This window comes from Aquarana catesbeiana, linkage group LG05 (assembly GCF_042186555.1).
Source record: "Aquarana catesbeiana isolate 2022-GZ linkage group LG05, ASM4218655v1, whole genome shotgun sequence".
Classification (NCBI taxonomy): Eukaryota; Metazoa; Chordata; class Amphibia; order Anura; family Ranidae; genus Aquarana; species Aquarana catesbeiana.
Genome location: NC_133328.1, coordinates 587,800,966 through 587,826,123, shown reverse-complemented (window position 1 = coordinate 587,826,123; position 25,158 = coordinate 587,800,966). Strand labels below are relative to the sequence as shown.

The window sequence follows — 25,158 nt, the reverse complement described above, 5'->3', positions numbered from 1 at the left end:
GTAACAGCTGGGCAGGAAGGCACCAAAGGACGAGCATGATCAAGGCCATAGATGAGCAGAGGTTGGCGATGTACTGTACTTGGTCCAGAGCCCAGGCCAAGATCGATAGCACAGGTGGGCAGTAGACATAAACAGGCAGGGGTAATCCAGAGGCAGGTCAGACAAAAGCTGAGTCAATAGCAGAGTCAAGCAGGATTCAGGATCAAGAAAAACAGATACAAGTTCAAAGACAATCCCAAATGATCCCATGCAGGACTAAAGTTTAAATAGTCTATTTGGTGCCAGTATCTATGGTAGACATGCAGGTGCGTCCACGAGCATTCTGCTGTGTGTGCATGCATTCATATGTGCATGCACATTCTTTTAATCAGGTTCCTGACAAAGAGTGAAACTCCATAGTGCCTAGAGTGACCCAACTGGTTTTCTTCTTTAAATTTACCAAAATATATATATAAAAAAAAACTTTATTATATAAAAAAAAGAAAGAATGAAATGGTTTGGCTCTGTTGTCAGGTTCTCCAATGTGTGGAGACCTTTCTTTTTCCTGTATTTATAAAGAGACCTCTTAGCGCTACAGTATATAAAAATATACAATAAGTAAATTCTATTTAATTCTTACAGTCGTATACATTTTTTTGTATTAAGCCATCTTTTCCTCCCCTATTGTATGCTAAAGTATTACCAGGAGAAAATCTCTTTCCAAATAGTTACAGGATGTCAAACTCAGGTTCCCAGACACTTACCAAAAAAGCTCTCTATTATACAACAGAAGCAGCAATAAACCTCCCAGAGCTTTGTTAAGACATAGTAGATTACTAGGCTTTACTTTGACCTTTCACCTTTCAGAGCCCAAGCTGGAAGATGCTTTAAGAAGTATAATGCATTGCCCATTTCAGGAAACTGGAACCTTCGCTGTGCTACTAAGTACATAAAATATGTTAAATCTGTTGTTTTCTTAAGTAGTCTATACCCAGTACAATGACAGAAATATGTAGGTGCTTTTATTTTTTGTTTAAAGGAAACAAATCATTAGGCTAAAGCCAAGCTATAAAAAACGGCCCTGACAAAATCTAAAACACCCTTAATACAGGCAGAAAGTTTTCATTGTTTTCGGAGCATGTGTATGAAAATATTTTTAAAGTAAGGTTAGATTGCTAAAATGGAACAGAAGCAAAATCTGTTAAAGCTTTCTCATTAGTTAACAACGACGGACAAACTCAATGCTAAATGGTTATTTTTCCCAGGGGCCAATTCTAGCTCAGCTTTCTGATGAAAACCCTTATTTGTATTAGTTGAAATATTTACGTATTGTTGGTGAAAAGTACAATGCTACCAATCATTTAGTCTTTATTTTGGTATGTCTAGCTTTTCATTATTTTGTATTTTATAAATTTCACACTGAAAGGGCTGGCCATTAGCGGTAAAGCGGCATTCGTTGTAGCGGCGCTTTACCGCGGTTTAATCGGCGCCTTTGCGCCACTTTTCGCTCGCTAGCGGGGCAATTTTAACCCCAAAGGAGGGGTTGAAAATGCCAGTGTTGCGGCACTTCCGAAGCACTTTTCAGGCGTTTTGGAAGCACTGCCCATTCATTTCAACAGGCAGGGCATTTTGAGAGTGCTGTATACAGCGCTCTCAAACTGCCCCAAAGATGCTTTTTGCAGGACTTTTCCTAACGTCCCACAAGCTCCCCGCCACAGTGTGAAAAGACACCGTTAAATGAATAGGAGGCGGTTTTCAGGCACTATTTAAAGGCTGTTTCTTGCGCTAAAATGCCTGAAAACCGCCTCAGTGTGAATGGGGTCTTAATAAAATTAGTGCCATGTAATATTTGAAACAACATTTAAACTTCCTGGGGGTATGATTATTTAGGATTTTATGTACTGAAAGCGGTACAATTATTTTGCATGGAAATTTGGCGTTTTATATTGTAGTCCTGTAATTCTTAACAATAACACACTTAAATCTGTCCACCAAGAGTCTAGTAGATATCCCGGGTATGAAGTTTGAAACAAAAAAACATAAATTATAATATAATAAATAAATATAAATAATTAAAAAAAATAATAATAATATAATAATAATATATTTAATTTCCCCACGATTCACTGTCGCTCAATTCTGCAAGTGTTCTAATTTACTATCGCTGTTTTCTAGCTGTCTAAAGCCACTTTTGACGTAAAGGGACACTTTTTGGTTGCTATGGACAATCTCAAGTTTCCAGGCAGAAAGAACAGTATATATAATATAAAACTGCATGAAGGGCATTGGACAAAGCACTGGGGACAAAAGGGATGTGAAATGATTTCATACAGTAATGTAATCTGTAAGATTACACTGTACTGTATGTGTTATGATTTTTAAATTTTTTTGAATTTGCCGCCAGGCTCCGCCCCATGTGCTGCGATGCGCAGGGAACGGAGCCTGACACAGAGAGGCTTCGGAGGAGGTCAGACCCCGCAGACAGCGCGGGGGGGAACTTGGAAGGATCCTGGGGACAAGGTAAGTAACACTGCACCAGGATCCTGCAATGTAATCCTGAGTGTGGTTTGGGGTTACCGCTTATGGTGCTGAAATTTAACCCGAGCCACACTCGGGAATACCGTCAGGGAGGCTAGGCTCCCAATTATCAATTTCATTTTAGCTGGAGGGTTGTGTGGCTAGACTCAATGTGAAATAATAGCTACATATTCAGTCCTGGTATGACGATCTATAAAGTTTTTCCAGTAATACCCTATCCTTTCTGCACTTGTTGCCTGTTTGCTAATGGAAGGCACTCATAGGGGTTTATTTACGAAAGGCAAATCCACTTTGCACTACAAGTGCAATGTGCACTTGAAATTGCACTGAAAGTGCACTTGGAAGTGCAGTCGCTGTAAATCTGAGGGGTAGATCTGAAATGAGGGGAAGCTCTGCTGATTTTATCATCCAATCATGTGCAAGCTAAAATGCTGTTTTATGTTTTCCTTGCATGTCCCCCCTGAAATGAATGGGCAGCGCTTCCAAAACGCCTGAAAAGTGCTTCGGAAGTGCCGCAACACTGGCATTTTCAACCCCTCCCCCTCGGATCTACAGCATTTTCAACCCCTCCCCCATAGTTCAGTTAGGTAGAAGGAGCAGAGAAAGGAAGAAACTGCAATAGGAACCTCCCCAGTTAACAAGGGTTTTTTTGCAGAAAGAGTGGAACTCTTAGGCTCGGTTCACACTAGGGGCAGCACGACTTGCAGGTCGCCTCACCGAGGCGACCTGCACACGACTGCCTGGGCGACTTGCAAAACGACTTCTGTATAGAAGTCTATGCAAGTCGCCCCAAGTCGCCCCCAAAGTAGTACAGGAACCTTTTTCTAAGTCGGAGCGACTTGCGTCGCTCCCCTTAGAACGGTTCCATTGTACAGAATGGGACGCTACTTGTCAGGCGACTAGGTCGCCTGACAAGTCGTCCTAGTGTGAACCGAGCCTAAATCACATCGATTCTTATGGCAAAAACAATAATGGAATAACCAAAGGTTTTACTTCAGTCTTTGAATGAAAGACTTTGATACAGCTCACAATAAGCAAGCAGCATTTCTTGCCTAGAAAAATTGGCAACAGTTGTTCAGGGGGCAGTTTTCCATTCCTCTAGACCAGTGGTCTCCACACTTTCTAAGCAAAGGGCCAGTTTACTGTCCTTCAGACCTTAGGGGAGTCAGATTGTGGTAAGTGGGACTAGAAAATACCCTACTGTTGGCCGGAGAAGGAATATTCCCTTATCGTTAGTATTAGTGGAGGAAAAGTGATCCATCTTTGGTGTCAGTGGGAAGAATAGTGCCTCATAGTTGGTATCATTGGGAGGAATAGTGCCCTATCATTGGTGTCAGTGGGAGAAATAGTGCCCCAACATTGGTATCAGTAGGAGGAGTAGTGCCCTATTGGTGTCATTGGAAGAAAGAGTTCCCTATCATTGGTATCAGTGGGAGGAATAGTGTTCCATTGTTTTATATCAGGATGTTTTATATATATATGTTTTATAACAGGAAAAATGATGTCCCAATGGTGGTGTCAGTGGAAGTAATGGTGCCTCATCATTTGTGTCAGTGGCAGGAACAGTGCCTCATATCAGAGGGAGGAAAAGTGATCTAAGGGCCTGATAAAGGCAAGCAAAGAACCACATCTGGCCCACAGGCCCAGTTTGCAGTTCACTGCTCTAGACCAAAAGACTAAAGAGGTATGTACCATGATAGAAAACTGGCTGCGGGAGCGCACCCGAAGGGGGGTGATTAATGGCATATTTTCTGAATGGTCTAGAACTGTGAACAAGGTACCCCAGAGCTCTGCGGCTAGGGCTCTGAGGAAGAAGGTAATCCTTCGAAACACGTCAGCCAGCAGTGGTCCTCATGTCCTCTCCTTTATCGTCTGGAGACTGTGGTTATCAGATCGATTGCCATCATTTGAAAGGCTTTTACATTACGGATTCTTTCACATGCTTGTGAGTAGTTTTTAATTTGTTTTTTAAATACCCTTATCTAAGGATAATGCACAAGGCTGGTGCTCCCTCTTTTCTTTATTCCCTTTTTGACTGCTAGGATACCCCCATCCTGGAGGGCAGCAAGCCCAGAGACATTATCCATCTTCAACTATTGATCACCTGATCAACACACTTGTGCGCAAGAGTACTGTATTTGTTTACTACCCCAGGGCTCTGTACTGGGATAAATTTTGTTTAACTTATAAACAATATAAACTTTGGAATAAATAGTTCAATCTCAGTATTTGCTGATGATACAAAGCTAAGCAGGGCAATAACTTCCCAACATGATATAGAGACTTTACAAGAGGACCTGGATAAAATAGAATAGAGGGCAGTGAGGTGGCAGGTGATAATTAATATTGGAATATGAAAAGTAATGCACTTTGGAGCTATATGAATGCAAGTTACTAAATAGGGCGAGAACCTGGAGAACCTCTGGGGGAATCAAGGATGGAAACAGATCTGGGACCTAGTAGATGACAGACTCAAGAGTTAAAACTATAATTCTACCACTTTACAAAACTCTGGTTGTGCCACATCTTGGGTATGCAGCCCATCAATCCTAAGGAAGGATGTCCTTGAACTGGAGAGAGTTCAGAGAAGGGCAATTAAGATAATAGGGTTGAAGGAACTCAGTTATGAGGAATGACTATAAACATTAAATGTATTCTCCCTGGAAAAGAGACACTTAAGAGAAGATATGATCATAGTATACAAATCTTTAAATGGTGACTCTAACATTAGGAGTAAACTGTTTAAGCTAAGGTCTCTAATGAAGACTCATGACCAAATAATGAAGTTGAATGAGAAGTAGTTCAATCTTAAATTTACTGTTAGAACGCTGAGGGTGTGGAACTCTCTTCCACAGTTGGTGTAATCATCAAAGAGTGTAAATAAATTCAATGTGTTTCAATGTACAGGGATATGGAACATGGTAATGACATAAACACACACACACTCAGCGTAAACTGGATGGGCTGGTGTCTTGTTTGGCTGTACTTCACAGAAGTGCACTTCATTCTGCACTCATGTGATCCGGTTTCAGACAATAGCGGGCAAAAGCCTGCTGTTGGCTGAACTCACAGAGCCGGTCCTATCTGGGCAAAGGTCATGATCATATGGTCCGGATCTGCCCAGGAGGCTGGACTGGCACCTGGCTCAACCTCTCAGGGAGCAGCTGAGAGCCTGAGTCGGTCACTCCCACCCCCTCCATAACCCAGCGCTCCAGTGAGAGGGGAGGGGGGGCAGAGCAGAGAGTCGGGGGAGAACTGACCAATTAGTAGTGTTTGATCACTCAGTAGTCAACCTCAGAGACAGCGAGGACAGATGCAGCATTGAATAAATGCTGCATCCACCTATGTAAGTATGATTAAGAAAAAACATGCTTCTCTTTTAAAAACATATTTACTATACTGCACATTAGAATGTGTGAGTATCCAAACAACATATGAAAATACTCCAGCATAGTGTAAAGAGTCTTGTTGTGAGACTTGGGATCCCTGGGATTCCCAGGATCTCACTGGAAGAATCATGTCATCACTATTGCCCAGGCACTGCAGGCAAAAGCAGAGTGTATAGTAAGTAAATATTTCAACTTAAGTGGATTTCAGCATTTTCGCATTGGGATAGGGGGCTAGTATTTAATAAGCAGACCTTGAAATTGTATGTTGCTTTAAATATATAACCATGTAAATTGAAAGAACTGTATTTTTAAACTAGGGGTTGCTAATAAGTGTCATTTTGCTGATTGTTACTAGTCACGGGAGCTAAGATAGCTGTAAATACAAGGAGGCTGAACAGCCAGTATTTTGCATTTGAGTATGTTATTCTATTTAGGGATTAGATATGGGTGGCGAGGGAGTCATTTGGAGATAGATAATGGAAACTACAGTTATCCTTTTGGGTAGATGTAAACTTCAACTGAATGACATATAGCTTGCTAAAACACTGTGTATCATAAACAATTTCCATTTTATAAATAGAATACTTTAGCTTTGTTGCATCTCTGTACTGCAGATCATCTTTTTCCTTTTTGCAGTCACTTCCTATCTACACACACTCCAGTGAGGGCGGCATGACATTTCTAACATCAGGCTTGTCTGACTGTGACAAAAAAGAACTATGCCTGAGTAATGTATGCTGAAAGGGTCACTTGTGGTCCTCAACCTATGTGACAAGCTGACAAAGCAGTAGCACAACTGGGGATCAGGGACAGAGTGCTGTCACCCTTTAACCACTTCAGCCCCGGACCATTTGGCTGGTAAAAGACCAAAGCACTTTTTGCGATTCGGCACTGCGTCGCTTTAAATGACAATTGCGCGGTCGTGCAACGTGGCTCCCAAACAAAACTGACGTCTTTCTTTTGGTGGTATTTGATCACCTCTGCGGTTTTTATTTTTTGCGCTATAAACAAAAAAATAGCAACAATTAAAAAAAAAAAATGCATTATTTTTACTTTTTGCTGTAATAAATATCCCCAAAAAATATATAAAACATTTTTTTTTCCTCAGTTTAGGCCGATACGTATTCTTCTACATATTTTTGGTAAAAAAATTGCAATAAGCCTTTATTGATTGATTTGCGTAAAAGTTATAGCGTCTACAAAATAGAGGATAGTTTTATGGCATTTTTTAAATAATTTTTTTTACTAGTAATAGCGGCGATCAGCGATCAGAACATTATGGCGGACAGATCGAACACTTTTGATGCTATTTTGGGACCATTCACATTTATACAGCGATCAGTGCGATTAAAAATGCATTGATTACTGTGTAAATGTGACTGGCAGTGAAGGGGTTAACCACTAGGTGGCTCTGTAGGGGGTAAGTGTGTCCTAGGGAGTGATTCTAACTGTGGGGGGGAGGGGCTATGTGTGACATGACACTGATCACGGCTCCCGATTACAGGGAGCTGTGATCAGTGTCAGTGTCACTAGGCAGAACAGGGAATTGCTTGTTTACATCAGCATTTCATCAGCATTTCCCCCGTTCTTCCTCTCCGTGAGACGAGACGAGTCTGCGGGACCCGCTCGCACGCCTGCAAACCACTTCTTAAAGGGCAGCATACAGGTACGTTAATATGCCTATACGTGCCCTTCTGCCGACGTATATTGGCGTGAGCCGGTCGGCAAGCGGTTAATAGGAAGTGCCTGAACAAGGCTCCGTTATGGCAGAACCACCAAGTATTATTTACAGGAAAGCAGTTGATTTTAAGATATTAAAGGTTACATAGTTGGTAAGATTGAATAATGACACAGGTCCACCCAGTGCAACCCGAGTGTGTGTGTGTCCATGCTATTATCATTCTCAGTAAACCTGTACATTGTGTTCTCTACAAAATGCATCTTGTCTAATTTATGCAAACTCCCCGCTGACACCACCAACTGTGGAAGGCAGTTCTATATCCTTATCGCTCCAAAAGTAAAGAACCCCTTATGCAGTTTAAGATTGAATTACTTTTCATCCAAGTTCATTGTGTGGCCGTGTGTCTTCTTTAGAGAACTCCCAATGATACAGTTGTTATTACAATGATCCCATATAAAAGATCGGTAAATTAATTTAAAGATTTGCATATATATATATATATATATATATATATATATATATATATATATATATATATATATATATATATTTATATATATATATATATATATATATATACATTTTACATTAAAATGTTAAAGCTTATATGACATTTTATTGATTGGGTTTAATTTTTAAATATCGCACTTAAAAAAATAAATCATCCAGAAACAAACCAAGTACAGCACTGACCCCACCTACCATCCTTCTTGGCATTCTAATTTCTGCTACTGGATAGGTGGTCTTCCACACTACTGTCCTCTGTCATTGGAATCACAAAACTGTAAGCCCCAGGCCTGTACATTGTGTTCTCTACAAAATGCATCTTGTCTAATTTATGCAAACTCCCCGCTGACACCACCAACTGTGGAAGGCAGTTCTATATCCTTATCGCTCCAAAAGTAAAGAACCCCTTATGCAGTTTAAGATTGAATTACTTTTCATCCAAGTTCATTGTGTGGCCGTGTGTCTTCTTTAGAGAACTCCCAATGATACAGTTGTTATTACAATGATCCCATATAAAAGATCGGTAAATTAATTTAAAGATTTGCATATATATATATATATATATATATATATATATATATATATATATATATATATATATATATATATATATATTATATATATATATATATATATATATATATATATATATATATATATATATATATATATATATATATATATACATATATATATATATACATTTTACATTAAAATGTTAAAGCTTATATGACATTTTATTGATTGGGTTTAATTTTTAAATATCGCACTTAAAAAAATAAATCATCCAGAAACAAACCAAGTACAGCACTGACCCCACCTACCATCCTTCTTGGCATTCTAATTTCTGCTACTGGATAGGTGGTCTTCCACACTACTGTCCTCTGTCATTGGAATCACAAAACTGTAAGCCCCAGGCTTAGAAAGATTGACTTTTGCTTGTTTCCTCCAATACATTGTAACAGTTTAGACATTTATTGCCCTATAAATACACATGTCCAATGTATCTTGATGGTATGTCTGCAAGGGAAAGCATTAAGCATGTAAAACAAGACAAATTGAATGTTAACGGTATTAGCCATGCCTAGGATAATGTTTTATGTGTGCCATTTATAAATCCTAGAGCAAAATGCTGCAAGCTGTTGACACTAGTCAGTAATTGTAGAAACATAAAACTTGTGGAAACAGATACAATCATAAAATCTTCTACTATCTCTTCATACCTGGCAGGCAATTGTAAAGCAGATTAGTGCGGGAGACTTGTAGGAACCTTTGAAGTCAGATGATATTTTATTACTCAAATTTTAAGACTTAATTTACTTTTTTTTTTCTATGTCAACTTGTCTTTTGAAAATGGTTAAAGTAATAATAAAGGGATAGCTATGAAAAGCAATATGTTCTGCTAGATATTCTTTTCTGCTTTTCTAGCCTTACTCTGGGGTTAGTAGATGTATATTGCCTTGTTTCCACTGAGTGGATCGGTTCGGGTCGGTACAGTTTGGAAGGCCTAGAATGGTCCGGCCTATTCAGGTGAGCGTTTCCACTGCAAGTCGGACCGCCACGGGCCATACGTGGGTTTAGAAAAAATGCCTAGCATGGCGTCACACGTCCGCCAATCAGTGGAATGTATCGTAGCTCTGCCCTAACCAAACCGTACCATTTTCTATGGCCCCACATCTGAAGCAGGACCCAGAATGGTGCGGTTCGGTTGTATGGGCCGCGTTCATAATGGAAACACTCAAAATAGCGTACCGTACCAAACCGAACCAATCCGCTCAGTGGAAATGAGGCATATGAGACCTAGTAATATTATATCTATTTGATACTTATGTGTGTAGTTGTGATGTGAAAGCTAGACATACTGTATTAGAATAGTTCTTCCATTAGGCAGTACTCTCCCGTCCAGGGCTCTAGAAGACCTGTTGTACCCTGTTGCTGGTAAGGGTTGTACATGAACTCCACAACACTAGATCTTCATTTTAGAACTGTAAAGGTAAGTATAGTTTTAAAGTACAGCTCAAATTTATAGTCAGAAAGTGAATAACCCAGCCTTAGGTAAAGCAATAACAACTTCAAATGCAATACTCACTCTCTGGTGTAGTTCCCCTTTCCATCACTATATGACCTTAGTCTTTTGGGAAAATGATGCTCAGCATCATTCAACCAACGGCTGACAACAGCTATGAAGGAGACGACTGATTCACCGCATCAGCTTGTCTTGGCTGTGAGCACTTTCCCAAGACGAGCACTGGCAGTAGGAATGCATAAGGGGGTGTCAGCCTTTGCATTCCTCTTACCGTTGCTTGGATAGACCGCATCAAAAGAGGAGGGAGGAGGGTTGGATCTCATAACTAAGGTTAGGAAGAAGTGCAGCGCTAACCTATAAACATAAGTAAATATTATTGTGAATACACTTGTGAATAAGTGAAACAAGTAAAACAAACAACGTGGTTGGTATAATGAACTATAGTGGAATATGGGACAGCAAAGAGCCACAGTCCATAAAATATGAATGAGTGGAGTGGAGGTCTTCTCCAAGAGTGGGATACCATAAACCCGGGGGGGTTGGGTAGGCACTCGGATGGTAAGGCGACCACAGATGGTAAAGCACGTGAATCTTCAAATGGAAAGGAGTTAGATACCCTTACCGGATCCGTAGGACGCACCTGCCGTATAGCAGTACGTCAGTAGAGCATAGGGGATGATCTCCCGAAGTAACCAAATGGATGTTGTCCTGTGGGTCACGGACACCAGCAAAGAGTAGCCGTCTTGGACAGGAGTTGAGGCACTGTCGCGCACACCCTTCAGCATCACAGCAGGATGGTCAAACAGGAACAATCCGGAGTAGTACCATGGAGGAAGAAAAAAAGGCACTCCACATGGTGTAGGTCAAAAATGGTTTTATTGGATAAAATCCAAATAGGTTAAAAGTGGTCACAGGCAAATAAAAATGGCAATGTGGGAATGTTGAAGACTGTGTAGTCGAAACGCGTAGGCGTCTCCAGCTTCCCACATTGCCATTCACATGCTTTACCATCTGTGGTCTCCTTACCATCCGAGTGCCTACCCAACCCCCCCCCCCCCCGGGGTTTATGGTATCCCACTCTTGGAGAAGACCTCCACTCCACTCATTCATATTTTATGGACTGTGGCCCTTTGCTGTCCCATATTCCACTATGGTTCATTATACCAACCACGTTGTTTATTTTACTTGTTTCACTTATTCACAAGTGTATTCACAATAATATTTACTTATGTTTATAGGTTAGCGCTGCACTTTTTTATTTATATTACGTTTGGACTTGGTTTGTTTGTGTGCTAGCTGCTTTTGTCACATATTTGTCTAGTTTTGTTTCGGGGTAGCGCAGCATTTTCCTCTATCCTTGTTTAAGGTTAGGAAGCACCTGCTTTTCCTGTATTATCCAAACAGCAGAGTGTTCTTCATCAAGCTCTGCTGCTTCTGCAGTGGGAATGCGGCTGTGATGTTTGGAAGTGTGCCTTGGTCATTGTAAGGCAGCAACTACTGTATTTTATGTGTAATGTTGGATTGTGGGTCTTATAATCCACCCAGCTTCAGCTCTAGAGTTGTTCTGTGTTGTGAACATTTTAAGCTGTTTGTAAGCCGCACATAAACCTTGAGCCATATGAATCATCAAGAAAGAACAGGACCTCACTTTGGGCTTCTCTAGGGAAAGGCAAAATATTTTCTTTCCTTTGCTTCTAAACAATTTCCAACAAATTAACAATTTCCTTCACCTTCAACCCTTGTTCTATAATGAGCTTGTTGTAATTAATCAAGTGATTAAACCTTGATATTTGAAACACCCTAATGATAGCTTAAAGTAACATTTACAATCTTTTAATTAGAAACCTTTTAAACAAACTAGATTATGCTTAAATTAAGTTTAACACGCCAAGAATTCTGTGGTTGGTTCACCACAGATTTCATAAACCTCTACAACAGTCTGTGATAGGCTTCCTTGACTTACATAACTATTTGTCATATGCTTTACCGTATTTATAGTCTTATCTATTCATGATCTAGAACAGACTTTCTCAAGCTTTTGACCCCGGAAGAACCCTTGAAATAATTTTTAGGTAACATAACACATATCAACAGTTAAAACTGTATGTTAAATTTATTCTTGAACTAAGAATTTTCATGCAAGGCTTATTTTATTAGACACCTTAATACTGTATAGTGTACTCCTATACATTATTGTTTTATTATCTATTTTTCTGACATATCTTTATTTGGTTATTAAACTGTATACACAACAATCAGTACTGAATAGTGATGACAACCTTTCATTTGTGATTTATAGTTCTAATGTAAGGGGACCTTTTGAAACCCCTGAAATGCTTTTGCTTTTTATGGTATAAGACTACCAGTAAAATAAATCTGGACACATTTTCTTTTTTTGCATATCTAGGACTTCACCTGCCCAGTTCAAAGTAATAGAGGGCTTTTTGTATTACAAATTTGTTTCTGCATGTTTTTTTCTGAACACTGAAAACAAAAAATACATTGCTTACCTGCTAATTTAATTTTTTTAAACTTTTTTTTCTTTTTAATTAGTTGGAGAACTATATTGTGGACAACATGAAGTCAGAGATGGTTCAGATGCAGCAAAATGCGGTTCAGAACCAGACGGCTACTATGCTGGAAATAGGAACAAGTTTGCTGAGTCAAACGGCAGAGCAGACTAGGAAGCTCACTGATGTGGAGACTCAGGTAGGTGACAATATCTGTGTTTGTGAGATACAATATAGTTGCTGGAGGAGAAGCAGCAGAGCTAGTATGGAAGCATGGTGGCTAAGTGGAAGTGGTTAGCACTCTTGTCTTGTGGCTTTATGTCCCTAAATGAGAAAATTTGGATCCTATCTGGAATTCATATGTTCTCTCCACCCCGGTTGTGCCTATTTCCATGCCATAAACCCCAAAAATATGGGCAGTTTTATTGGCTTCCTGAAAAACCACCACACCAGTTGTATATGTGTATGGTAATGACAATAGATTCTAAGCTCCTTTAGATGGCACCGACTGAATAAAAAAGAATACAATGGAGAGGGCAAAGCAGCAAGATTTATTTTTGTGTCACTGCCCACAGCAATTACTTTCATGCTGGTCAACCCCAACCAAAAGCAAAATAAGGAGATCAAAATTTCCCCTTTACAGTAAAAATTAAGGAGGACCTGTGCTATGGAAGCTGCACTTAAAAAAAGGCAAGAAGAGGGTAAAGGACTGGTCTGTGCTATTACCTGCTTGTTTTGCACTGTGTCTTTATGTGGAGGAGAATGAAAAAGGAAACAAAGTCCCAGGAGCCTCACATTACACAAAGCCCTCATGTAAAGAGTGGAAGCAGCCTCAGCCTAGACTCTGTCCAGGCCACCCCCCCCCCCCCACATATTTCTGTCCCACCCATGACTAAGCCCCATGGGTGGGGTGAAACATTTTGGGGCATGGCCTGGATGGAGTCTAGGCTGAGGCTGCTTCCACTGGGATGTCTTTTCCTTCTTTATTGACTTTTTTAGAGCTGAGACAAGCTCTTTTCCTGCCTGCACTACCAGCTGTGCCCATTATATAAGGACCCACTAGAGCCTGAATTGGCTATCTCAATTTCCTTTTATGTTGAGGAGGCCAACTTGGTAAAACAGCAGGGCTTTTCTATCTGTTATAGTAGCACATTTTGATAAATGCGATCTTATGGCTGGTGGAGTAATCTCCAAGACACAGCAAACAAAGTGGTAGAAGCCAGATTCAGAGAGATCCTTGCACTACAGGTTCTCAAGTACAGCTTTCCCTTCATCAAGCAGAACAGTGAGCAGCACAGTAGTGCCCAATCACCAAATCTCACTCCTATTCCTTGAGAATAGCAATCACTTGGGCACAAACTTTTAGATGTTCCCTGTAAGATGGCAAATCTTTTAAATTCATATCCATTTTATTTATGTACTTTTTTAAATACTTATATGTGAGCAAAAGTAAAGTTTAATTTAGAGCCCTATCCTTTTACCATCTTTAAATTGATCAAAAGGGTGCAGCTGTACTCTAAGGATTCAGAAAATAGTTATGATGATGACATTTTCATCCACCCCTGGCTATAAGCAGTAATACAACAACAGTTAAAATTAAGGTTTTATTCCTTTATCCAACTACTGCAAAAATCAATGTCATACATGATACTATCATAAATATACTCATAAGTGTGTCAGTGGTACATGTTAAACAAATGATATACACTGAAGCGGGAAAAGTCAACACTGAGGGTGTGTAGCCAAAAGTCCCATGTTTTAGTGTTGTATTCCATGCAATGAAAACACTGAAGGCCCCATTCATATAAAGGTTGAGGTCAAACAGTAAACTAAACAACATTTAAGTTCAAATAAACACTGGAACTAATGGCTGCGAGTGATACATATGTTAGCCTAAATAAATGTGTTCATTCGTCTATTAATTCCTTTTTGAAGTAGATTATTAATTTCCGATATAGTGCACTCCTATTTATTTTGTTTCAACAATTTGACTCTAGGTTCACAGTAATTGTACCTGTGACATTTTTACAACTTTGGCATGAACGAGAACAAAGATCAATGATTTAGCAATTAGGCAATTATGGGAAATGCTTGCTGGACCATTATTAAAAAGTGCGTTCTTCTTTGTGGCTTCTTTTATTTTAATAGACTGCCTTGAAACTACTTAAAGGGAACTGTAGTGTATTTTCAGTAAATGATACGTTTTAAGCTATTATTGTAACATTTACTTCAAACAAATTTTTGAGGAGCCACACATTTTTTTTTTATTTGCTTGTCCAAATTTCTAATAATGCATTTCATGTACACATTTATAAATGCTTCCACTGGTTGCTATCTGTATGAAAGCAAACATGATTACATCCCTCCTCTGTGATTAACAAGTCTTTACTTAAAGTGTTTGTCAAAACAGAATTTTTTTTTTTTAGTTTTGGATAGAGTGGGCAAGGGTTTGAACTCCTTGTTGTTATTTTTACTATTATCCAGGGCACTGTGATATATAATTTCCCTCACTTCCTGTCCTGCTGACAACGCTTAGCCAGACAAGAAGTGTGTGGGGCTATTCAACAGCATCACAGAGCAGGAAAAGCCTATTATCCCTTTAGATTTTTTTCATTTCTGTCTGTTTTCTTGTTGCAGATTTCCTCTTAAGCCCTATACACACTATCAGATTTTCTGCTGATGTTTTCCTTCAGATTTACCAAAACCATATAATATGAAGTCAAACCTTAGGAGTTTCAATTTGTATGCAATCAGGCAGGCCCTTGCACTACATGGTTTGGGTAAATCTGAAGACAAAAATCAGCAGAAAATCTAATAAGCCACACACGAGCGGAATGTCCGACAGAAAAAGTCAGACGGAAGCTTTTCATCGTATATACCGATCATGTGTATGCCCCATCGGACTTTTTTTTTCGAAAATTCTGACGGACCTAGAAATGGAACATGTTCTAAATATTTCCGACAGGACCGAATCCTATCGGGAAAACCGCTCGTCTGTATGCTGGTCCGACAGACCAAAAAAGACGCATGCTCTGAAGCAAGTACGAGATGGAAGCTATTGGCTACTGGCTATTGAACTTCCTTTTTCTAGTCCCGTTGTAAGTGTTGTACGTCACCACTTTTTGGACGGTTGGATTTTGGTCGGACTTTGGGTTGACCGTGTGTAGGCAAGACCGCTTGAATGGAATTCCGTCAGAGTTTCATCAGAGAAACCGTCAGAGTTTATTACGACGGCAAAACCAGTCGTGTGTACGCGACATTAGCGTGTATGGGGCTTTATTTCCTGTTTGGCTAAAACATTGTCAAAGGGACAGGAAAAATCCTTCTAATGGTGCCCCGGATAGCAGCAAAAATCAGACTAAGGTTCTTTTCTTTCCCCACTCTAGCCAAAACAAAAAATGTTTTTGGCTTCACTTACATTTTAATGAATCAGCCTGTTAGGCTGACTTCTAATATGCCATCAATAAGCCAACAGCGAAATCTCCTGACTCTTCTCATTTGAAAGTTTTTGATATTCCTGCCCTTTGTGACCAAGGAACTGTTTGTTATGTTTACAATGTAATATATGATTTTTCACTTTAATTATAGTTTAAAACATTACTACATTAAAAGTAGAGTTGCACTGATACTAGTATCGGTATAAGTGCCGATCTCTTGTGCAAATTCCCCTAATGCCTAATCCAATACCAGGGCAGTCTGGGGATGATCGATGTGGCAGTGGGGGCCATTACAAACACCAATCTCCCTGTATAGATTTCAATAAAGCATCTGACAGCTGCTTTTCCACCTCTCCCTCCTGCGGCTTTCAGCTGCTTTATTGAAAGCTATACAGGGAGATCTGTGCTTGTAACGGCCCCCATCGCAGCACCAATCGTCCCTGACTGTCCCCTGTGTCCTTCTCCATTTCCTCCCTAATGCTTCTAAAGTCCCCCACCATGTCCATCTCCAGTCCCACTCTGTCCTCCTCCGCTCCCCTCTGCTCCCCCTCTGTGTCCTCCCCTGGTCCCCCCTGCCCCAGATCTGTCAGGATGGAGAGCGGAGAAAGGAGCTGGTAAATCTGTCATTTACCGCCTCCTTCCTTTTCTGACTGCACGGAGTCAGTGATCACTGATTCTGTCCATTCATAACTGAGTAGAGTAAACTGTGTTTACAATGCTTCAGTTTACGAATGGACAGGATCCTCTGTCTCCTATGCATTCATCGTCAGTGCAGCTGTTGCTGCAGAGAAAAGGACTGGGGAATCTGTGTCCTTAGTCCCTTTCTCTGTCTCAAAGGGGAGATGTCAAGGGTCTATTTAGACCCCTGATATCTCACTAAAGCCCCCCCCCAACAGGGTTGGTAAAAAAAAAAAATCAAGACCTTTGTGACCACGCAGTCTCGCCCCAGCAACCTGACATTCATTGAGAACCTTGCAGCCAGACAAATCGTCTTAGCAGCCTGACACTCTTGTTGAGAACCTTCCAAATGCAATATCGTCTCAGCAGCCTCACGCTCACCGAGACTCTTGCAAACGCAATATCGTCTCTGCAAACCCCATGCCCATTGAGACCCTTGCAGTCATGCAATATTGTCTCAGCAGCCTGACACTCATTTGCAACCCTTGCAAAACACAATATCGTCTCAGCAACCTCACACTCGTCTAGACCTTTGCAACCATGCAATCTCATATCAGCAACCTGACACCTTTTCAGACCGTAACAGCCATACAGAATCGTCTCAGCAGCCTCACACTCATTTGAGGCCCTTGCAAAATGCAATATTATCTCAGCAACCCCTCACTCATCGAGACCATTGCAACCACGCAATATCATCATAAAAAAATAAAAAATAAAAAAAACCTCATACTCATCGGGACCCTCGCAATAATGCAATATCATCTCAGCAACCCTTGCAACCACGCAATATAGTCTCAAAACAACCTCATACTCATCAAGACCCTTGCAACCACGCAATATCGTCTCAAACGGCCTCATACTCATCGAGACCCTTGCAACCACGCAATATCATCTCAAACGACCTCATACTTATCGAGACCTTTGCAACCACGCAATACCGTCTCAGCAACCTGACTGAAACCCTTGCGACCACGCAATATCGTCTCAGCAAACCAGACTGAGACCCTTGCAACCATGCAATGCTGTCTCAAAACAAACCTCATACGCATCGAGACCCTTTCAACCACGCAATATCGTCTCAGAAAACCAGACTGAAACCCTTGCGACCACGCACTATCGTCTCAGCAAACCTGACACTCACTGACACCCTTGCAACCACGCAATATCGTCTCCAGTACTATAAAACACTTTGCAGCACGCACCTACATGCAAACCCACATAAAAACTAGCTTGTAAACACACCTCAGTGGCAAACAATCAGCCACACAAACATGCAGCGGCACCCAGTTGGCCATTCATCTCCAGTGGCACGCGGGCCACTCATCTTTTCTCTGTCTTTCTCCTGAGGTTAGTTTAGGTTTCCATCCGGCACCAGGTTGGACTTTATTTCCCCAGATAAAAAAAAATAAAAAATAGAAGGGGAAGAATGTACAGTTCGTATCTTTACCAGGGTCAGTCGCATGACTGGGGTGAGCCAGTTCATTTCAGGTAAAGTCACACCAGGCCCACCGTCAGACGGTTATCCACCACCTCAATGACTGCCTGCTCACCGAACAACCGGGCATGCCCCCAGGGGATCTGAACACGTTGAGAGTGGTGAACACCAATCTCAACGTGCCCATGGCCGAGCATATAGTGGAAGCCCGGCACACTCTGTCACCTTCCTAGGTGTCACTCTTAACACGCGTGCCATAGCCTGCCCCCCAACAAAACTAGCCCATACCAGGACAGTTATCCACGACTTCACCGGGTCACAAGGGTGCACCATGAGGCAGTTGCAATGCTTACTAGGGATGCTGAACTTCGCAATGGGGATTATTCCTCAAGGACGGTCCTTTATATCACAGCTTTTAGTCTTTCTCACACCAGTGCAAGTTCCAGACCAAGTTCTCAAACTAGACCAAGCAGCAGTAGCAGACTTAGCTATGTGGGACAAGTTCCTCACCAGCTGGAATGGCATTTCAATGTTCGTCCCGGCAGTGTCAGTCGAGTCACCACGCGTGGTCACCGATGCCGCAGCCTCCATGGGCTTTGCGGCGATTTTTCGGCCTCCACTGGTTCGCCGAACCTTGGCCCCCAGAAATTCTCTTAAATTTCTGCTTTCACCCAGTCTTCACCACTATTTGAGCTGTATCCCATCGTGGCAGCTGCCCAGGTCTGGGACCACACTTGGACAGGACAGACGGTGCTCTTCACCACGGACAATCAGGCCACGGCCGACATCATCAATAAAGGTAGATCCAAGTCACTCCCCATCATGTCCTTCCTGTGCAGGCTCGCGCAGCTGTCACTCTGTCACCAGTTTAATATCTTCTATAGACATATTCCAGGCAAATGCAAAATCTCAGCTGATGCACTGTCCTGTTTCAACCTTACTTTGTTTTACCAGCAGGAGCCTGGAGCCGACCCAACAACTACTCCTGTCCCACCCTGGTTGCTGCTGACGATGGACTGAAGTCGCATCTTGCCAACACAACCCAGCCCATTAACCACTCCTTGACACGCAACACACTGAAGGCTTATCGCACTGCTTGGAACACTTACAGCAAGTTTTTGGCCTCTTGCCCTAGAGCAGCGATAGGCAACGGTAGGCATGTCCTAGCCTTTATATCGTATTGCCACACGCAGCTGGCCCTTTCTCACAATACTATCAAGCTATATCTAGGCAGCATCCATGCAGTCAAGTTCCTCCTACAGGGCATACAGAAGCACCAACCCGTAGTCAGACTCAAACGCCTCCCTTTTACGAGTGCTCTCTTCACGGACATGTCTGAAATCCTTACTCGTTCTCCATTTTTGGGGCTTTCAGGTCATAGTCATCCAGGCAGCCATCTACCAGGCCTTCTACAGTTTCCTATGACCTAGTGAATTTACCGTTAGCAACTCCGGCAGTCAGACACTGCTCCGACGCCACCTGACTGGCTTTCCGAAACCATTACACTTTTCATCTCACAGTCTGCAAAACGCAACAAACCAGCCCCGGGGTTGACATCAACCTGTTTCAGACTAACAACGCCTGGTGCCCAGTGATGGTGCTCGACCGACTACTGTCCCATCTACTCAGCCAATCTGATGGTAGCTCCCTGCTACCCTTTCTAACCAGCCCCCTGGGTGGCAGACAGTTTATCAAGCATGTCAGGATCCTCCTAAGCAACTTGGGCTTCAACCCCAGTCAGTTCTCTGGACATTCCTTCCGGATTGGAGCAGCCTCAGCTGCCTCCCAACAGGGAGTACCAGACCATGTAATCAAGAAACTAGGCCGATGGAATTCCTCTTGTTTTGCCACATACATCCCAAATCCTCAGGAAGAAATGGCACAAGCCTTCACCAAGCTGGCTCAATAACCACAAGAATCAATTAAGAGTTATTCCCCTTATCAGAGTCTTTTGCCCCCTTTTCTTGGCATATGGACCAGACCACCAAGCCACACTTCAGGTCTATTTATGTTGTAAGTCTTGTCGCGTGTTAATGTGATCCACATCTCTCTCGGTCATAGGGCCACGACCATAAATAAGAAGGCCAGTATGGTGGCCTGAATTTATGGAAGGAGCCCTGAGGGTATTTAAGCAGCCCACTCACCTATGCTCTTTGTCGGTTCCAGTGCGCGATACCCTCCCGCCTTTCCCTTATTTAGGGCACTTCTCAGCACATCCTTCTTTATAAACTACCCATTACTTACCTTGGGTATGCCCCCTTTTCTTGGCATACCGACCAGATCACCAAGGCTCACTTCAGGTCTATTTATGTTGTAAGTCTTGTCGCGTGTTTATGTGATCCACATCTCTCTCGGTCATAGGGCCACGACTATAAATATATATATAAATATATATAAATATATATATATATATATATATATATATATATATATATATATATATATTTATATATTTTCACAAACATAAACTGAGATTCATATTAATGGGTACTAATATGGAGCTGACCTCTCCCCTCTGCGGTTAAACAGCCTTAACTAGTCTGGAAAGGTTTTCCACAAGATTCAGAGCATTTCGGAGCAAAAGAACATTTGTGAGGTCAGGTACTGTTGTAGAACAAGAAGACCTGGCTCACAATTTGTCCCAAAAATGTTCAGTAGGGTTGAGGTCAAGGCTCTGTACAGACCGCTCTAGTTCTTCCACGCCAAATTCATCAAATGATGTCTTTATAGTGCTGGATTTGTGCACAGGAGCACAGTCATGTTGGAACAGAAAAGTGCCTTCTGAAAACTGTTGTCCAGCTTTTAATATTATGGCCAAAAGTTTTATGGCCGACTCTTTACTATCTGTCTATAAGCTAATTCTACAGCTAATACTAATTCTTTAGCCTACAACAAAGGCTAAAAATTAATACATCACCCAAAAAAAGCTTCAAGAATTGACACAAACTGGATTCTCATACATTCTCATTATATCGAGCACAAGAAGAAAAATCAATCTAAACTCTTCATGTCTGTATAACTTTTTCTTGGACACCAACTATACCAAGACTGTGGTTTTCAAGTAAAGTCTGACACAACTGCTGTTTAGAAATGCACTATTTAATCTAAACAATTAAACTGAATCTGAAGCACAGAAACAACTTCACGCCAAAGATAACGTGTCCCTTTCCCAGCTCTAACATGCACGTTTTAGTTTCTTTCAACAGTTATGGTTAAATTAGAAATCACAAGCTTTTATTTTATCATCATCTGAACAGAAGCTGGCCCAGCTGTTTTTAGATCCCTAAATCCCCCTGCTGTAAGGATTCTGACGAGTAGTAGAGTTATCAGCACTGAGCCAAAGTGTGAAATAAAAATGGCTGTCAAACCTCACATGTCCCATGAGCCAATAAGAGTTCACCATCCTATCAAGCATGGGTTTCTGCCGGACCACCATGAAAAGGCCAGGGGAGATATATAACTACAGGTTTACAATAACATTTACTTATGCTTCAATGACATGCATTCATTGCTTTGGATTGCTATAATGCATCCTTACACAATCACGCTGTGCTTGTTTGCTATCCATCAAGGCTTGTTAGACTAGGTCATATATTTTATATATCCCTGTGCTAATGTAACAGGACAATTTGAAAGATGGCATTTTTACCTCAACATTCCATTTCTTTCTTCAAGGTTCTCAATCAAACTTCCCGACTGGAGATTCAGCTGTTGGAAAACTCTTTGTCGACATACAAGCTTGAAAAACAGCTCATTCAACAAACTCATGAGATTGTAAAAATTCAGGAGAAAAACAGGTAATGCATTAACATTGTAACACTCTTGCTTCTAACAAGTGAAATATAAAGTTATATTTAATTACTGCATATATTTAAAATTTTAAAGTTTATATGAATTCTTATTATATTTGTCTGGCTTTGATGCAAATAACAAAACAATTTTCAAGCAATTTAGAGGGAAACTTATAGATTTGATTTTTAAGAAGAAATAGTCAGGAGTATTCCTCTGTCAAAATTCCATTCAAAATTGGGATATTTCATTAAAAGTTTTGCCATTCAATGAGGTCCTTTGATGTCAATGGGTATGAAAAAATGAATGTGGTTTTTGGTGTTATTTTAAGGGTGCAATTTCCTTTATTTGACTCCTTTCAAATCTCCCTTTCCTGTTCTTTTGCCATAAAATGCTAACCCAGGATTATCTTTTATCCTAGCCCTATCGCTATTATTAACGCTAACCTTGGAGCTAACTTTACTGCTAACCCTAATACCTCGTACACATGATGTGATTATTGAATGAATGATCATTCGTTTTTTTTTGGATGCTAATCTTGTATCGAAAATGAAGAGGTTACTAAAGTTATGAAATTCTCGTACGACGGAACAAAAATTCGGAAGCGATGTCATGTATTGTATTGTATTTTCAGATGAAAGATATCCTGATTAACTGCATTATACGGTGGCAGGTTGGCTCCCCTGGGCGAGCCGTCGTGGCTGTACGTCGGCAGTTTCAAGAGCACTAGAGGGTGCGCACGTGGCGCGACAACGGAGCCGATCCTCGTGCCTGACAGTCGCGATGTCCACCGGGCACCTGCGATCGCTCCTTGGAGAGACAGAACAGAGGTCTGTCAATGTAAATAGACAATGTAAATAGACCTCCGTAGATCTCTGTTATGTCAGGGGTGAGGAGACTGATCAGTTGTTCCTACTGCTTAGGAACAACAATCGGTCTCCTCCCCCAGGCAGTCCCATCCTCCCACAGTTAGAAATACTCCCTAGGTAACACATTTAATCCCGTGATCGCCCCCTAGTGTTAACTCCTTTAATGCCAATGACATTTATACAGTAATCAGTGGCTATTTTTAGCTCTGATCGCTGTATAAATGTCAATGGTCCCAAAAAAGTGTCAAAAGTGTCCAGATAAACATCGCAGATCACCGCAATTACAAGTATAGTTATAAATATATCCCCTAAATTGTAGATGCTATAACTTTGCGCAAACCAATAAATATATGATTTTTTTTACCAAAAATATGTAGAAGAATACATATCAGCCTAAACTGAGGAAGAAATTCATTTTGAATATTTATTATAGCAAAAAGCAAACAATATTGTTTTTTTCTTCAAAATTGTCGCATTTTTGATTTATAGCGCAAAAAATAAAAACCGCAGAGGTGATCAAATACCACCAAAAGGAAACTCTATTTGTTGGGAAAAAAGGATGTAAATTTTGTTTGGGTACAGCGTCACAGGACCGCGCAATTGTCAGTTAAATTGGCGCTGTGGCGTATCGCAGAAAATAGCCTGGTCAATAAGGGGGCAAATCTTCCGGTCCTTAAGTGGTTAAACTTCACCTTTATGTTCAGTAAAGTTGGTTGCTCATTCTTTGTTCTAATACAACAATCACAATACTCAGCTTTTATACATGTGTTTGCCTACAAGAGATTTATGTTTGTCACCTTATGTGTTTTATTTGCTGTGGGTGAGGATGACACCAAGCCCTGGAAGTTAGAGGTTAGGACTCTGAAATCTGACTCAAGCTGCTGCACCTCCTTGCCTGACCTCATGTAATACATGACATCTCCCAAGCGTGCATAACAGTATCATATACAAAAGCCTACAATTAAGAGGACTGTAGACAATTAAAAGTATCTTTGGCTAATATTGGTATTAGTACTGTGACAGCAGGCAGGTAAAATCACCTGGTTGCATCCAGGATGGAAAATATGTATGCCCTAGATTCAGGCTTTATGCTGACTTATACCACTAGGGGGAGTGCTGGGAGTCCTGCAGGGGAAGAGTTAATGAGCCCAGCTGAAGTAAGTGGGCTCATTAAGACCTATAGAAAACACCCCAGCAGGCTTAGGGAGATGCTCCATCCTGGAACCAGTTCTGTGATTGTGTAGACTGGGGAGTGTGGTATCTGAGCTTTGCGGTGAGTTAACGCCTGTGTGGCAAAACTTCTCAAAGAGAGATAGGGTCTGGGGCAGCACAAGGCTGCACCCAGTTGTTAGTTAGGGAATCTACGTGTGTAGTAAGCGGTCAAGCTGACCAGGATTTCTTTTCATGTTTCTTTTTGTTTTTCTGTTATTTTTCAATGCATCTAGTCTGAATAAACCGCACCTTTGTTTTTGTTTCACCTACCAAGCTGTCTGCTGTGCCTGATTTTGTGTGGTGAACCCATCCAGGGGGTCACACACACCCGCTGCCGAGCTAACCCCTCACAGTTGGTGGAGAAGCAGGGGCAGTTTTTTTTAAAGGCCAGCATGGAGGAGATACTGAGACAGCTGGCTCTAGCAAATGCAAATCAGCAGCAGACAAATGCAGGTTTGCAAAAGAGCCTTGCAGCTCAACAACAAAGCCTTGCAGCCCAGCAGCAGATAAATGCAACTTTGCAGCAGAGTCTGGAAGCTCAGCAGAAAGCTCAACTGCAGAGTCTGGACGCTCAGCAACAAGCCCAGCAGCAATCTGAGGCCCGCTTCATAGAGCTGTTACAAAAGCAAGAGCAGAGACTCCAACAACAAATCGAGACATTAATGCAGCAACGGCCGCAGACCAGTGAGGCAAGTGGTTCCACTAATACTGCATCCTTTGGTGTGAGCCGTTTACTGACAAAAATGACTGGAGAGGATGATCCGGAGGTGTTTTTGACCACATTTGAAAGGACTGCTGAAAGGGAAAAGTGGCCTAAGGAGCAGTGGGCTGGACTTGTGGCCCCTCTGTTAACAGGGGAATCGCAGAAAGCCTATTATGACCTAGAGCCGGACCAAGCAAAAGACTATGTGGTGCTAAAAACAGAAATATTGGCACGGCTGGGTGTCACCCTGGCCGTCCGGGCTCAGCGTGTACATAACTGGACTTTCCGGCTTGGAAAACCCCCCAGGTCTCAAATGTATGATCTCATTCACCTGAGCAGGAGGTGGCTGCAGCCAGAGACTTTGACCGCACCAAACATTGTGGAACGTGTTGTTATGGATCGTTT

At 41.4% G+C, this 25,158-nt stretch overlaps 1 protein-coding gene across 1 annotated transcript in view; it reads left to right on the top strand.

The window, feature by feature from the left end:
• ANGPT1 (angiopoietin 1) overlaps nucleotides 1-25,158 on the top strand; it is a 463,014-nt gene that overhangs the window by 245,057 nt on the left and 192,799 nt on the right. The window contains exons 2-3 of the mRNA XM_073632150.1: nucleotides 12,674-12,829; nucleotides 21,856-21,977. Coding sequence (XP_073488251.1) covers nucleotides 12,674-12,829; nucleotides 21,856-21,977 — 278 coding nt within the window. The remainder of the gene's footprint in view (nucleotides 1-12,673; nucleotides 12,830-21,855; nucleotides 21,978-25,158) is intronic.